At 32.3% G+C, this 16,532-nt stretch overlaps 3 protein-coding genes across 3 annotated transcripts; all 3 read left to right on the top strand.

The window, feature by feature from the left end:
- Nucleotides 1–4,824: 4,824 nt before the first annotated feature.
- On the top strand, nt 4,825–9,482 carry LOC18030081 (rhamnogalacturonate lyase). Its single transcript, XM_006411769.2, has 16 exons — nt 4,825–4,841; nt 5,006–5,119; nt 5,485–5,560; nt 5,720–5,835; nt 5,934–5,984; nt 6,098–6,217; nt 6,305–6,424; nt 6,526–6,673; nt 6,865–7,035; nt 7,389–7,535; nt 7,629–7,735; nt 7,838–7,928; nt 8,243–8,384; nt 8,653–8,821; nt 8,920–9,036; nt 9,119–9,482. The coding sequence occupies exons 2-16, from the start codon at nt 5,022–5,024 to the stop codon at nt 9,480–9,482; spliced, it is 2,037 nt and encodes a 678-aa protein (XP_006411832.1). The 5' UTR covers nt 4,825–4,841; nt 5,006–5,021.
- A 328-nt stretch (nt 9,483–9,810) lies between these two features.
- On the top strand, nt 9,811–12,524 carry LOC18030080 (probable cinnamyl alcohol dehydrogenase 6). The gene is made up of 6 exons (XM_006411768.2): nt 9,811–9,915; nt 10,011–10,124; nt 11,273–11,562; nt 11,719–11,942; nt 12,024–12,177; nt 12,289–12,524. Exons 1-6 carry the CDS (start codon nt 9,818–9,820, stop codon nt 12,495–12,497), a joined length of 1,089 nt encoding a protein of 362 aa, XP_006411831.1. The 5' UTR covers nt 9,811–9,817; the 3' UTR covers nt 12,498–12,524.
- Nucleotides 12,525–14,179: 1,655 nt separating this feature from the next.
- On the top strand, nt 14,180–16,293 carry LOC18030079 (cinnamyl alcohol dehydrogenase 7). The gene is made up of 4 exons (XM_006411767.2): nt 14,180–14,321; nt 14,435–14,548; nt 15,055–15,722; nt 15,935–16,293. Exons 1-4 carry the CDS (start codon nt 14,236–14,238, stop codon nt 16,141–16,143), a joined length of 1,077 nt encoding a protein of 358 aa, XP_006411830.1. The 5' UTR covers nt 14,180–14,235; the 3' UTR covers nt 16,144–16,293.
- Nucleotides 16,294–16,532: the final 239 nt, after the last annotated feature.

Genomic DNA, 16,532 nt, shown 5'->3' with positions numbered 1-16,532 from the left:
CAAGTTTTGTGTTTTAAATGAAATCCATACTGTTTCTTCTTGTGTGCGTTTAAACCTATTAATTACACTTTACTAATTTTTTATACCAAAAAAAAAACTGAAATGCTAGTGTTTATGAATAGTAAATTTTATCTCAAACTCAATATTCTAGTGTCCTGTTATTGTTTGTATATGCAGTCATAGTTGTAACAGTAGAATTTGTGACTGTAGATATAATAATGTAAGTCCGAAAAAAATTAACTTGGTAAACTTTAACATCGTGGCTAAAAAAAGTGTATTACTTAATGAAACTATATAGATTTTTTTTTGGGACATCATGAAACTATATAGATAATATGCAGAAACAGCTCCTGAGAACACCAATTGATGGATGTCTTCGCACGCTTCACCGCAGAATCCGTACACCTGGTCCTTTTTAAAATTATTTTGTTTTATTTACAGTTTCGCTTTCCGGTTCAGGTAAATTACTTTGCTTCCCATGATATTTCGAAATCGCAATAATAGTATATGTTAACAAATAAAAAGAAACGAAACCGTATATACAGGTTGTTAATGATTCTACTTACTCCAGATCAAACTAATAACGAACATACTGTTTTTTCACCATTTGTATTTTTGTTTCAAATTACTTTAAACCAACCACTGACCCAAAAGGTGAAATTGGTGAAATATTAGTATTCGTTTGATTTTTTCAGTCCATTCCAGAAATGAAACAGACCATAAATATAGTCCGGAATTGAGTGAGCAACCATTGAAGACCAAAAGTTTCTGATGATCGAATCAAAACCAAACCAAACAATATTAAATTTGATTTGGTTTAACAAATTGCTTTTAAACCGAGCTAAACCAAATCCAAACCCTAATCAAATTCAACGGAAGAAATAATGAAATATTAGAAGATTAAGGTGGGGCCCAAGTGGACAACATGGTAATAAGGATCCATAAGGACCACGTGGGCTCGACTGCTTCGAACCAATCACATCTCGAATCTCAAACTCAACTTCAGATTTTTCTCTTTTTTCTATTAACAACGAATCTTGAAGTGGCTTATAAGTGACCAAATCCCCATTTATCGTTGTCTTTAGATAAAAAGATTTAGTTTCATTCACGCCAGGTGTCAATCATCAGCGAATCATTTCGATTTTACCAATAATAATCATTATTCTCTTTAGTTCGACGGGTTAACTCTTTTTTTTTTTCTTGCTGAAAGTGTTAACTCTCCTTTTTTTGTTCCAGATATTTGAAGTCCAAATAAGAAACTATCTACAATTGTCATTCTTTGTTTATATTGGTTTTCTTAATACCCCTATACTAATATCTTTGTCTGTATTTTTTTTTTTTTACTATATAAGAATTAGTAACCATTCTTAAAAGATTTTTTTTAGTAATGACTAAATCAAATATCTAACACATGTATAGAAGCTATAATCCAGAAGCTAGTTGCCAAACAACAAAAAATAATAGATTTCATAGATGACCTAATTTTGTTGGACCAACATTTAATTTCTTACTTAAGTATGGTAGTGTTTAATAACACACCCGTACTGACTACATGATGTTGAAATAGATATCAATATTCATTAATCATATAATGTATATTGTTTATATTCTATAAACACCAACAGGCTTAAGGAATATGTAGTTTTTTTCAGGAGATTCTTCTAACTTTTACAGTTTACACCAAGTAAGTTTTTATGTCAGCTATTTGTCACACCACTTCAGCGTGTATCAAACCAAATAATATTCGATCTTTTGGCACAATTGATGCTCAATTAGATTGAACTTAGAAACCATGCGTTTATGTTATACATGATAACTTAACTATCTATCAAAAAGTGATATTCCAATTAATTTGGCGTGTTAGCCAAGATTGGAGATCGTAGTTCAACCATATACATTTAATTGATTACCGCTAATTTCCATTATTTTGCAATGTTTAGATAATGTAAAATTACCTTGTTGTTATATTGAATATGTTTTTTTTTTCTTTTCTCTGGGTGATGCTGTGAAATATAGGCTATGAGAGGATACTAAGAGTGATAGTGTGAATAATAATAAACCTTATTTAGATTATTGACCGGACCAAGAAAAGCAGATAAGCTGTTGTCCCTTTTGATGTTTAAAAATTAAATCCCACATGATCTTTCGGTCCATGAAGTTTTAAATTTTATCCTACTTTTTTCCAGAGTTTCGAAGATAATTATTATAAATAGTAGTACTTAGTAGCAAAGGTCGAGTTGAAAAAATGGCCTTGGAACTTGAATACTGGTGGAAATTGTACCCGATGTTCCAAAGTTGTAGGCCATATTATTTCATTTTTATCTTTTCTTCTCTGATAGTAGCAAGTATAAGTAATAAAGACAACATTTGAATGCTATGATTACTATATATATTAGATAACTACAAATGATGATACCAACGAATCATGGTGTATTAGTTTTATAAGTTGCTACAGAAACTAACTTTTTTGGACAAATAATTAAAAAGTTTTTTGACAGGGCACGGACGTGAAAGATATTAGAAAATCTCACGTTGAAAATGGAGATGATTCATAATTAATACTGTATAGAATAGATATAACTGTCTGTTAACTTATAGTTTTGAATGAAATGTCCATAATTATACATCGGAATAAAGCTTCATAAACTTGTAGAGATGTAATCGATCTAAAGATAGAGTAAAGTTTGGTTTAGGATAAATGAGGGAAAATTTTCATCATCACGAAAGAACATGTTATTTTACTATTATTTTATTCCTATTATTTTATTTTTCTTCATTTTTCTTTTTTATTCCTATTGAATGAGGTTTAAATCTTTAGTATTTTTTGACCCCAAAAAAAAAAATCTTTAGTATTTGAGCTTATTCTTTTCAGGTTATGGTTGTGATTTTAAGATTTAAGGATTTATGATTAATTTTCACGATTTATGGCTTATGATTTAGAATTGGAACAAAGATATTTGTTGTTAGAAATACGGAAATCCAATCCCTGCCTAACGAATACACACTAAACAATTAGAAAACTTATAAAAACCAGAAGTTTATAACTGAACTCGAATCAAAAGGCAGACACACTGACCAACGTAAATCAATTGGAACTGAAAGATGAAACTTGAGAATATACCATAATTAGCACTGTGCATTTGATAACCAATAAAGCAGTCGAGATCAACGGTAACACTAGTTGAAAATCTCATCATAACTCACTAGTATTAAAATTTGATATTTTAATTAATGATTCCTTACACAGTTCTTAAAGTAATCCAAGAAATGTGAGAGCATGATTTAAAGCGATAGTGTGTTCCATAATTGAGCATAGCTCAAAAAGGAATTGACAATTAATTTTACTCAGAGTGGCCAAATTGTATCTGTCCTTTTCAAATTAATTAATTTGATCTTAAGATTCATACTTTGTTATAATACACGCCCCTTAAATAGAAATGTACACATTAATATTTGATCGATCTGGATTTCCTTTAGTGTCATCTTACCTATCGGAAAGTTATACAATATTTCTTTGCTGGATAAATAGCTAAAACTAAAGTGTTAGGTAAGTGTGGATGTATTTTTCTAAAATAAAAATCTGGAAGATGTCATAAAATGATCACTTCTTAATATTAAAAAATAATATAAAAAATAATATTACTGTTGAGAGACGGAAAAGCTAGAAAATATATGACATCTAATATATTTGATCTGCTTGATACATTTGAAAAACTAAAACATTTCGTATTTAAATTCAGATATCAAAACCATAAATTGTGTCAAAACTAAAGTAAAATCTGAATATTTATTTATTTTCTTCTCAATTTGATTTATCAATCAAGATGTTATAATCCATATTCATTATATTAATTCATTTAATATGCATACAATGTATCATAAAATAACATATATTATGTGATAATATTTTTAATTATATAGAGAGATCATTTATTTTTTATAAAATATACTTGAAAATAATATATGAAAAAGTAGATTTATTTCTAGATTTATTTTTGCATTTTTTTTACTTTTTCTGACTTATTTAGTTTATAAACTATCATTTTATATGTTAATATATATTCAACTACTTTTGACTAAATGTATTACGCGTCTCCTGATAAAATCCTGACTCCTGACTACATCCTGATTAAATCAAACGACCCAAACCAAAATATTTATCCCGATGACAGACACACGATATTATTGATATTATCATATGTAAGTATAGTATGCCAATCTAATAAATATTATTGATATTTGCATAATCTTAGTGCCATGATTCGATTTGTAAGAACTTCCTTATCAATGGCCTAGAAGCCCATTAACCAATACTTAATTATCCCTTCGAAAATGTTGTCTCGGGAACTTTAGAGTTAAATAAACTCTGTATATTCAGAACCAGGTCGTCTTTATACGTCATAACTAACTAATGGTGTAATTTGCTCTCCAGAAAAAAAAAAAAAATAAAGTTAGTGAAGCACACTCGGGCATGAGCTCCAATTGAACTTCTAAGAGATGGGTTAAAATTTTTGGAAATAAGATAACGTACGTGAACGTAGTCACTTTACTTACTCTGGTTCTCACAAGTCACAAAATAAAAAGGAAACAAATCTGAGATATAGTATAAATTCACCTCCTCCGCGCGCCTTAGCTAGGATCTGAGTTATTTAAAGTTTGTGATCTCTTTTTTTGTTAATTACAGATTTTATTCTAGCTAAATAAAATGGTAAATTAAAATATTTTACGAGATTTATATATAACTTTCTCGGTGGAAAGAGTTCGTCTTCTTCTCCAAGGAATCAAAGCTGCAAAAAGAACTCAACAAAGAGAAGAAAATTAGTTAAATATTATAAGTCAACGTACGTGCTTACATATATAAGATTTCTTTGTAATTCTATTATCTGTGTAATGAGTTTTAGAACACAGAGTATGATTTCGGGGTAAAAACTTTTGTTGGAAGTTCAGTGAATCTAACTGCATTTTAATTTTATAAGTCAAATTTTTCTTTTTGCCGGAAGTTCAGTGAATTGACAAAGGAGATGAAAAACAGAGCTATGGGAATAAAAGCGGGTCGGGTTATGATTCATATTTTTGTTCTGATTTTCCTTCTTCAATATGTTCATTCCCGAACGTCGCGGTATGTTTTCCTCAACTTCTATGTCTCTCACTAAATCGGGTTCTATGAAACTATTCTATTGGATTATTGAAACTCAATTAGATTTTTCAAAGACTTGTGATTTTTTAAATATATTTTTTTTGAAAATTTTGATGGAAACTCTTGTAATATCTGTGTTTTTGGGATTGGTCCTATGCTTCAATCTTGTTACTTTTTATTTTCATTTTCGAAATTCATATGTTAAAAACATTTGAGTTATTTCTCTTTTGGTATCCAATCCTAAGATGAATCTACATATAGGTCCATGCACATATTGAAGTGAACATTTTGATTTTTCTTTTATTTGAATTCTTCATTTTTCATTCTAATTTTTGTTTCCATTACAGAAACAAATTAAATATCGCAAAAGCGGGACAAAAGCTTGTATCTCTAGTTACGCTTAAGAAAGATATCCCTAACCTAGTACGGTCAAATGTCTTATTCATCTTTTATATATCTGGTTTAATTATGTTACAATAAAATTATGTTACGATAAGGTTTTATTCTTTTAATATCTTAGAATATTTGGGTTCAAAACATTGTTATACATGAGATTTGTTGCTTATTTTGTTGTTATTTAAGGTGGTCGTTGATAATGGTATTATACAAGTCACCTTCTCGAATCCATCAGGCTTAATAACTGGAGTCAAGTACAATGGCTTTGACAATGTGTTGAACGACCAAATTAAGAATCGCGGGTACGATACATCATATCTAAATTTATATAGCTTGTGAGAAATGTAGTAAAAATGTTCCGTACGTACGTTTGATATTGGTAATACTAATATATGTAAAGGTATTGGGACGTAGTATGGTATGAACCAGGACAAAAGCCGTTGACAGATTTGTGAGTTTTGGAATCTCTCTAGTCTCTTCGTATCTTTTTGTTTAACATACATGTACATAACCACAACTACTATACACATATATTTATTTCATATTAATATTATATTTTAACAGTTTAATTGGAGAAAAATTCGATATAATAAATCAAACAAGTGAGCATGTCGAAGTTTCATTTTCAAGAACATGGAAGATCTCTCAACGTGGCTCGGTAGCCCCATTAAACGTAGATAAAAGGTACATCAATTTGGAACAACAACAAAAAATTTGTCTTGATAAATTAAATATAGAGTAATCATAATAAAGTATTTTTTATTTAAAAAGATATATAATTCGAAGTGGTGTGTCTGGAGTACATATGTACGCTGTGTTAGAGAGGTTAAAAGGTTGGCCGGAAGTGAACATGGACCAAACCAGGATCGTCTTCAAGCTTAACACAACAAAGTAACCATTGTATTTTATTAGAAAAAAAAACATACATATATTTTAGTAAAAATGTTGTGGTTGATACATTTTTTTTTTCTTTTCTTGTGAACATTTTTCAGATTCGATTTCATGGCTTTATCAGATAGTCGACAGAAAATCATGCCTTCTGAAGAAGATCGAGATGTCACCAATGGTAATGCTAGTCCATTGGCTTACAAAGAAGCTGTTCGATTGATAAAACCAAAAAATTATATACTTAAAGGGCAGGTATATAAAAATCGATCCACAAAATTTCGACTTCCCTATATATATAAAAAAATTGTATCTATGAATCTTATTATTTTAACACCGGCTATGCATATGAGACCGCTACTACCAATAATAGGCGGTTAATAAGGAAATAAAAAAGGGTGAGAGCAAAGATTTGACTGGGGTAAAAATGATTGGTTGTGACGCAGGTTGACGATAAGTATATGTACTCAATGGAAGACAAAGACAACAAAGTGCATGGTTGGATTTCGTCTGACCCACGTGTCGGTTTGTGGATGATAACTCCCAGCGATAAGTTCCGTGTTTGTGGGCCCGTCAAACAAGATCTCACTTCTCATCTAGGACCCACCATCCTTTCCGTGAGTCCATCATCCTCTCTCTCAATCGCAACTCAATTTCGAACTTTTTTTTTTTTCGTTTACGACTCAATGTCGATTTTAATCGTAGATGAAAAATAAGAAAGAAATAAGTGTATTTTAAAGTGTGCTAAGTTGGATCGGTCTAAGCCAAAAAGTAAAAAATATTGGTTTCCCGTTTTATTAAAAATGTTTGAAGAATGATTTTTAAAAATAATAAAATTTTAAAAGTAAATAAATAATGTGGAATGTAAATGAAATATATAAAATTCAATCTGCTGATTCTGTGAACTTGAAATATATGTCACCTTTTTCTCTTAACTATTCGGTTTTAAATAAGAAAATTGGGTATTTAGATGTTTACAAGTACACATTACGTGGGAAAAGATATGGACACAACCTATACAAGCAAGGAGCCGTGGAAGAAGGTGTTTGGTCCTGTCTTTGTTTATCTCAACTCTGCCACCTCTCCTAATCTCCTATGGACTGATGCTAAACGACAGGTCTCGATCGGTATTATCGTGATTTCAATTAGTTTGAATCACCATGATTATTGTTATCTATATTTAATCTTTTAAATTAAATAACTGTTTTAGATGGTTGCCGAGGTCCAAAGCTGGCCTTATGATTTCGTGAAGTCAGTAGATTACCCTCTTCGCCACCAAAGAGGAACAGTCAAGGGTCAATTCTTTGTCATGGACAGGTAATTATATTCGGTCTTCGGATTTATTTTGAAATTCTATCTCACGTACATAGCTTCACAACACTTTTTTAATCCAAATGTGTGAAATCATGGATTTTATAGATACATAAGCAAGTCGAAGTTATTTGGGGAATCTGCTTTTGTGGGTTTAGCAATACCTGGTGAAGTTGGTTCTTGGCAAACCGAAAACAAGGTACTATAATTTAAAATTTTTAATTATACTAATATACTATTGGCATGGCGGATACATGCTGTAGAGAGTAATCTAAGTTTCAGTATGAGACTTTTTGGATGAAAAAAAAAATATTACTTTATTTTATCAAATTTGCTATTTATATTGTTGGCATACACAAAGATTTATATTTTTTTCATTCCCACATTTTTGGAACCGAAATCAAAATGTTCTGCACTTACCTGCACGCGATATTCAACGACGACATGACTTTACTCTCAAAAGGATTAAACTAACGGCTTGTAACAATATTTTAATATAAAATTTGGACAAAGGGATATCAATTTTGGACACGAGCAGACAAAGTGGGGATGTTCACAATAACGAATGTGAGACCAGGGAAGTATAGTCTCTACGCATGGGTTTCTGGATTTATTGGTGACTATAAATACGAGCGTGACATTACCATCACACCAGGTATATTTCAATATATTTATTTTAAAAAATGAAAAATGTGTTTAATAAAAAGCTCACTTGAGACCATGATGTATACCTTATAGTACACGTTGTTTGAAAGAAAGAAAGAAAAAACCTCGTAGAATACACGTTGTTTGAAAGAAAAAGAAAAACTTACTGTATTTAGATCCATACAGAGAAGTATAATTAAGGCGCAATTAAAAGCCCAATTATTGTGGCACAACAAGGATAAGTCAATTGATTCATTTGTGTGTTTGGTTTGGTGTAGGTATGGAGATAAACGTAGGAACCATTGTGTACGAGGCGCCAAGAAACGGTCCGACACTGTGGGAGATCGGAGAACCGGATCGGACCGCCGCAGAGTTCTATATCCCTGATCCGGACCCAAGCCTTTTGACCAAACTCTATCTTAATTCCTCAAATCCTTCCCAAGACAAGTAGTATAATTATAACACCCGACCAGATATGATTAACCGTATATATATATATATATATTTTAAATATACTAAATGGTATTTTATTTATAACTATACAGGTTTAGACAATACGGTTTATGGGATCGTTACAGTGTTTTGTATCCTCGAAACGATCTTATTTATATTGCTGGAGTGAATGACTATAAAAAAGACTGGTTCTATGCACATGTCACCAGGTAATACATATATTTTAATTTCAAATGTTGTTTTATCCACTTAAATCAATTGATACAAAGAAAATTTTTCTATAATATTCAGAGATGCTGGAAATGGGACATTTCACGAAACAACATGGCAAATTGTGTTTCATTTAAAAACAGTGAATCAAACGGGAAACTACACACTTCGAATGGCTTTGGCTGCAGCCACGACTGCGGATTTGTTTGTTCGGGCTAACGAAGCTAACTCCGAACCTATTTTCACGACTGGGTTTATAGGTCGAGATAACGCGATTGCTAGGCATGGTGTTCATGGGCTGTACAGGTTGTACAATATCAATATTCAAGGAAAATTGCTTAGGGTTGGTAATAATACGATTTTGCTTACTCAAAATCGGATCACTAGTTCGGTTATAGGTGTTATGTATGATTATCTTCGTTTGGAAGGTCCTTCTGGAGTTTGATAGCCTGTTTCATAAAAATGAGATAATGCCAGAAGTTCAAAAACCAACCCATTTATAAATAGCATAATTTTCCCTTTTTAAAACTAGTTAATTAAATAAAAAAAATTGAATATGACATTCTTTCAAAGTTAATGAAAATGTTTTGGTATGACTGTATCAGATAACATTCTATTAAAATTAAGACAATGTTTTGGTATGATGCATACCAAAAGTGCTCTTGAATCAAACGACAGCGTTTTTAGATCCTATCTTATCATATATATATATATATAAAATAAGGGTGTGTACTTTGGTCCTCATAATTACTCGAAATTAGAGAAAGAAAAGAGTGATAGATGGAGGGGTTAGGAGAGAGAGAGCAGAGCGTAGATGCGTTTGGTTGGGCCGCGAGAGACTCTTCAGGCCATCTCTCTCCATTTGCTTTTTCTAGAAGGTAACGTGAATGAGTGATGGTGTGTTATGTACATGATGGATGGTTAATGTAGCCATGATGTGGATGATGATGATGTTACATGATGGTATGTGCAGAGAAACAGGAGAAGAAGAAGTGAGAGTGAAGGTGCTATACTGTGGAATATGTCATAGTGATCTCCATTGTCTCAAGAACGAATGGCATTCCTCTGTTTATCCTATGGTTCCTGGGTACGCAATTTCTTGTTTTTTCTTCTTCTCACAAATATATAATATATATTTATTTAAATTCATTAATTATGTCAAAAATCAAAGCGTTAATATATATATAGTATAGACTTATAGTCCAGTGTTTTTGTTTTCTTTTCAATTGTAAGAAATTTCAATAGATCAACAAATTCTAATAGATCCAAAAAAAACTTTAAATTTCGATCCAAAAACACATCTTAAGAAAGGTAAACTTTGATTTGTGATGCTTTAAATAGTAGCAAGAGCCAACTGTTTGGTTCATAACTCATAATGTTAAAAATATATAGGTCATTTTATTTTTTGTAGGTTTTCTCGTTCTGAACTGGTTTGTTAACCTGGTTCTGTTTTATTAATCTAAATTGACCCAAAAAAAAACAGTCTAGGTTTAAATATCCATTTGCCCACTTAGTTATTTTTCAGATTGGTGATATGACATTCTACCATATCACATGTATCAAAAGATTAATATTAATATTAAAATAGTCGATTTGGTTGGTAAATTTACGTACTAGAGACCAAAATAATAATTAAGTGGAATTAAATGTGGCAAATTCTTGTTCGCCCACTATATTTATAGTGGAGCACTTAGCTCTTTTCTTTTGTTAAATTAAAACATTATTAGACAGATAAATCAATTAGTACTCTCGCATTTTTGCCGAAATTGAGCACTCACCTCCATTATTACCACCATCACTTAAAGTTGACAATTTTTACTAGCCTTTCTTCTTTTGTCAGAGTTGACTATTACTACTTTATAGCCTTATAACCTCTTTTCATGTTCCGATAAACGATTAAGCATATAGTGACTATTATTAATAAATATTATTGTCTATATATAATTTCAATTAAAAATGATCAAAAATAAACTCTTTCATTTTTTGTTGTTGTCTACTTTCTCAACTCTTTAAAAAAAAAATTTAGACAAGTTACTGAGCCAGATTATTCGTCAGATCATGATAAAACTTATCCGACCAATCGGGTTTTAAAAGAATGACTACAGTCCTATTTAAATAGATCATACGTTTCGTAATTTTTTTTTTTTACTATTTTCTTAACTTTCCTAACTATACAAAATGATTTTAAAAACATGGAAAGAAAAGATACATAAAAGTGTGGGTTGTTTATCACAGTCACGAGATCGTTGGAGAAGTGAGTGAGATAGGGAGAAAAGTTAGTAAGTTCAATATTGGTGATAAAATCGGTGTGGGATGCATAGTCGATTCGTGCCGCACGTGCGAGAGCTGCCGTGAAGATCAAGAAAACTATTGCACCAAAGCAGTCGCAACCTATAACGGAGTTCACTACGACGGGACGGTTAACTACGGTGGATACTCGGATCACGTTGTTGTCGACGAACGTTACGCCGTCAAAATTCCCCACACGTTACCTCTTGCTTCGGCCGCACCTTTGCTTTGTGCAGGTTTAAGTCAAATCAAAATATTATACGCTTCGTTTATTTGATGATCACTGTTACTAGTCCGCAATTTATATCTTCAATCTTGTAAACTTATAACAAAATAACACTAATTTCAGATACCAAAATGTACATTTCGTATCTTATGGGTTTTATGTATAGGCATCTCGATGTATAGTCCTATGAAGTACTTTGGATTGGCCGGACCGGGGAAACATGTCGGAATTGTGGGGCTAGGCGGTCTTGGACACATCGGGGTGAGGTTTGCTAAAGCATTTGGGACTAAAGTCACGGTGGTTAGTTCGACCGTGGGGAAATGTAAGGATGCTCTTGAAAATCTTGGAGCTGATGGGTTCTTGGCCAGTACTGATGATGACCAAATGCAGGTAAGAACATAAACAGTATATCAATTTTCAGTGTAATTTTTTTTATATCGAATTTTAATTACTGAATTAATACTATGTTAGGCTGCAATGGGAACTATGGATGGCATAATCGATACTGTTTCTGTATCACATTCAGTTTTACCATTAATTGGACTACTCAAATCCAACGGTAAACTTGTTCTACTCGGTGCAACGGAGAAGCCTTTCGACCTACCTGCATTTTCCTTAATCATGGGTATATAATAATCATAAGTATAGACTGTTTTAACTGTTTAGCTGGTATTTTTCTTTTTTTAAAGTCTTTTGCATCTAGATCGTTAAATATAATGAAATCGTGATTCGATAGGACGGAAGTCGGTGGCGGGAAGTGCTATCGGAGGAATGAAAGAGACGCAAGAGATGATAGATTTTGCAGCTGAACATGGCATAAAAGCAGACATTGAAGTCATATCCATGGATTATGTGAACACCGCCATGGATAGACTTGCAAAGGGAGATGTTAGATATCGGTTTGTCATTGACATCGCCAACACATTGGCTGCTACTCGATCTTAACTAAACTTGATATATTCACATAATCATTAGTCCATATTTCTACTCTGACCGTGTCAAAACGGGAGAACGAGTTTTTATATAAACAAGAGTGTGACCAAATAAATGTAAGTTGAGTGATTATGAGTTGGACGCAAACGAATGACTTGATTTTCAGAAGCTAAAGTATTTCTAGTTCAAATTCACACTATTTTTTTTTTTTTGAGATTGTTAAGTATATGAAACCTTGAAACTGAATCGTATGACTAATTTTGATTGGAATTATTAACATGTTACTTTCTTCGAGAATATTATATTATCGGTCTATCGATCATCAAATCTTATTCTAGGATTGTTATTATACTTTATTTGGATCAATCTACTTTAATCAAATTAAGACTTAAACCAAGTCTCCCTTTTGTTTATATTACTCTGATTTTGTTTTTAGTAACTTCTGATATGGAATTCAATATACGAGTTTTCACATCTATCTTTATTTTTACTTTTCTAATTTTATTACTTCTTGTTGAGACAACGTCATAGAATCATTAAATTGTCGAAAAAGCTAGTATTATTTAACTCTCATTAAGTTACTTTTGTAAGTTTTGTTGTAGTCTTGGCATTATTTATAGTTTGTATACATGGTATAAAAGCTCGGAATGGCCCGTACACACTGACTTGTCAGAGTGAGATGTGAACGGAGCGCGGACCTGCAAGAAAAATGTTTATATGATTATATATATATGTGGTTGAGCAAAGTCCCACATGTGGACTAAATTTTATCGTGAAAATAATCCCGCCATTCACGCATTGTTCACACATTTTATGCATTGCTGCAGGCAACGACACTGACCCATTTTCCATGAAACATCTTTTGATAGTTATGTAGTTAAACGAGTTAATTTGCTTTAATACTAAAAATAAAAACAATACTCATAAATTTAAATTCTAAAACATTTTAATCCTGCGTTTACGTTTACAATTAACAATTTATAACTCTTGGTTCGTTTGGAAAAACTGAAAGTTAACATTTTACAACATACAATGTGTACATAAAAAAAATATTCCCAAAAATAAAGGAAGAAACATCAATATCTTACCTTCAGTTTCAAATGAATATAACAGTAGAAAATTTCATGTTCAAACGAACTTTTTTAACTACGTTTTTGAATACAGTACTACAAATAAAATAAAATACATTATATATTTATAATGAACTTCTTCACTATGAAAAAAAAAAAAAAAAAAAAAGAACTTCTTCACTATGAGATTAGAAGGAAAGCTCTTGGTAAGAAAATTTTGTTCAACATGAAACTTTTTTTTTTTACTTAGAATATACTTTATTTACATTATACCACTACCTTAACTACTATAGTCTTTGAAAATGAATTGGTTGCTCGTATGTAAATGGTATAAAGAATTGATTACAGGTATTAATAAGGACTTAGCGGAAATGGTCCAGATGAGAGTAATAAAGAATTGATTATACCACTACCTTACATACTATAGTCTTTGAAAATTCATTGGTTGCTCGTATGTATATGGTATAAAGAATCGATTACAGATATTAATAAGTACATAGCGAAAATGGTCCGGAGGAGTAATAATGAGTATTGGCCCTCTCACTCACATCTATTCAACAAGCCCTCCTATATAAAACGGTGTCTCTCTTCATTATCTCTACACTTGACAATATTTAGCGTCACTCAAAAAAAAAAAAAAAAAAACAGTTGGAATTCTATTCTCTTGTTGGTTATCCATAATGGGAAAGGTTCTTGAGAAGAAGGCGTTCGGATTGGCCGTGAAAGACGAATCTGGTGTTTTCTCGCCTTTCTGTTTCTCAAGAAGGTTCCAATTTCTTTTGATCTCTATCGCTTATGTTTCGTCTATATATGATATGAAATTATTTCTTATTTGAATAACTAACAATATATATGTTTTGGTGGAATTAATGTATATAGAGAGACGGGAGAGAAGGATGTGAGGTTCAAAGTGTTGTTCTGCGGAATTTGCCACACTGATTTAAGTATGGCCAAAAACAAGTGGGGGTTTACTACTTACCCTCTCGTCCCCGGGTAAGACAACACTTCCATACTCAAGAGTAATAATCAATTATACATAACAATTTATTTAAAAAATAAAACTAGTAAATGTAGCAAGTCTAATGCTTTTTTCGAGATGATATCGAGAAATTTTAGTATATTTTACCGGACTAGACTTCTTAATTTTAGATTATTTTTTTGTAAGTCCAGAATTTATGTGGTTAAGCATTTTGATATATGGCTAAAATATGTATGGCCACGGACATCCACATAAACTTTTGAGAGACTAACCAACCACGAATAATTACCTCATTAATTCCAGTGGTAATTACTGGATAAATCACAGTTTTTTTTTTGTAATGAATAATACTATTGGCTCAATCCATTCAATATCCAAATTTCTTGGGAAAAAAGATTATTTCTTATTTTCCTAGTAGAAACCTAGCTCCTACTAGAAGAAAAAATAAAAGAAGAGATATGTCCGGTGTTATTTCAGATTTTATACTGTATTACATTTAATCCGGAAATAAATGTTTTAGGCATGAGATAGTTGGCGTGGTGACTGAAGTCGGAGCCAAAGTGACTAAATTCAACGCCGGAGACAAAGTCGGAGTTGGTTATATGGTCAGCTCGTGCCGGTCATGTGACAGCTGCACCGATGACCAAGAGAACTATTGTCCAAAAATGATCATAACTGCCGGAGCCAAGTACTACGATGACACCATAACCCATGGTGGTTACTCCGACCACATGGTTTGTGAAGAGGATTACATCATCCGTATTCCAGAAAATCTCCAATTAGACGCTGCCGCGCCGCTACTCTGCGCCGGGGTCACGGTCTATTCCCCGTTGAAGTATCATGGGCTCGACAAGCCCGGTATGCACATTGGTGTGGTGGGTTTAGGTGGTCTGGGTCATGTAGCAGTTAAATTTGCCAAGGCTATGGGTATTAAGGTTACGGTTATTAGTACTTCGGATAGGAAGAGAGACGAGGCTATTAGCCGGCTTGGTGCGGATCTGTTCTTGGTGAGCCGTGACCCGGAGCAGATGAAGCAAGCAATGGGGACTATGGATGGTATTATTGATACCGTATCCGCGACTCATCCGCTTCTTCCGCTGCTTGGGTTGCTTAAATACAAGGGAAAACTTATTATGGTTGGTGCACCCGAGAAACCACTCGAGCTTCCGGTTCTGCCTCTCATCCTTGGTAAGAGACTATATATGTCTTCTTTAACCGTTATCTCTACATGTTACTTTTTAGTTAAAATGCTTATTATTTATACTATGTTAATTCACTACTAAATCTGTATATTTTGTGTCATTCCGTCGTTACTTTCATCACAAATCTAAATGCATTTTTAAGTTTCCAGTCGATAAACATCAAGAATATGTTTTTTGGTTGTGTGTATATATATATAGGAAAGAAGATGGTGGTTGGAAGTATGATAGGAGGGATAAAGGAGACTCAAGAGATGGTAGATATGGCCGGAAAACACAACATCACGGCGGATATTGAGCTTATCTCTGTGGATTATGTCAACACCGCCATGGAACGGCTCGAGAAGGCCGACGTTAGGTACCGATTTGTGATTGATGTTGCCAACACATTGAAGAAGCCTACTCCTTAAATTAGATAAAAAGCTTCAGAACTGAATTTCCCCAAAGTTTTTTTCTTGTTTGGTTTGTTGTAATCAGTTTCGTGTTGTTTGATTAGGACTTTGTGTGTAGCATACTAGTACCACTACTGTGCTTTATCAATTTAATGAATTTGAATATTATACGTTAGCTATATATATGAATAAGATTTACGTAAGTATAGATTAAGCCTAATTGTAGCTATATGATTTGAATGAATGACTAGAAAGTACCAAGTCTTCTAACTAGGAGACTAGTTCTTGATAGTGTATGATTTCGAGACTAAATTCTTTTTTTTTTGGGGCAACGATTTCGAGACTAAATTCAAACTATTCTTTTCGAGAATTATTGTTCATGTGCATGCATCTTAAAAAAAGTAAAG

Source organism: Eutrema salsugineum, unplaced genomic scaffold (assembly GCF_000478725.1).
Source record: "Eutrema salsugineum unplaced genomic scaffold, Eutsalg1_0 scaffold_1, whole genome shotgun sequence".
Classification (NCBI taxonomy): domain Eukaryota; kingdom Viridiplantae; phylum Streptophyta; class Magnoliopsida; order Brassicales; family Brassicaceae; genus Eutrema; species Eutrema salsugineum.
This window is presented reverse-complemented; position numbering and strand designations above follow the sequence as displayed.

What these genes read in the sequence shown, in the direction of transcription:
- LOC18030080 (XM_006411768.2), top strand. Translation starts at nt 9,818, where the DNA reads ATGGAGGGGTTAGGAGAGAGAGAGCAGAGCGTAGATGCGTTTGGTTGG. An exon ending in CGCACCTTTGCTTTGTGCAG is followed by an intron (nt 11,563 to 11,718) that starts GTTTAAGTCAAA and finishes TTTTATGTATAG; the next exon opens with GCATCTCGATGTATAGTCCT. An exon ending in TGCATTTTCCTTAATCATGG is followed by an intron (nt 12,178 to 12,288) that starts GTATATAATAAT and finishes GTGATTCGATAG; the next exon opens with GACGGAAGTCGGTGGCGGGA.
- LOC18030079 (XM_006411767.2), top strand. Translation starts at nt 14,236, where the DNA reads ATGGGAAAGGTTCTTGAGAAGAAGGCGTTCGGATTGGCCGTGAAAGAC. An exon ending in CCTTTCTGTTTCTCAAGAAG is followed by an intron (nt 14,322 to 14,434) that starts GTTCCAATTTCT and finishes TAATGTATATAG; the next exon opens with AGAGACGGGAGAGAAGGATG. An exon ending in ACTTACCCTCTCGTCCCCGG is followed by an intron (nt 14,549 to 15,054) that starts GTAAGACAACAC and finishes TAAATGTTTTAG; the next exon opens with GCATGAGATAGTTGGCGTGG.
- LOC18030081 (XM_006411769.2), top strand. Translation starts at nt 5,022, where the DNA reads ATGAAAAACAGAGCTATGGGAATAAAAGCGGGTCGGGTTATGATTCAT. An exon ending in TGACATTACCATCACACCAG is followed by an intron (nt 8,385 to 8,652) that starts GTATATTTCAAT and finishes GGTTTGGTGTAG; the next exon opens with GTATGGAGATAAACGTAGGA. An exon ending in TTCTATGCACATGTCACCAG is followed by an intron (nt 9,037 to 9,118) that starts GTAATACATATA and finishes TATAATATTCAG; the next exon opens with AGATGCTGGAAATGGGACAT.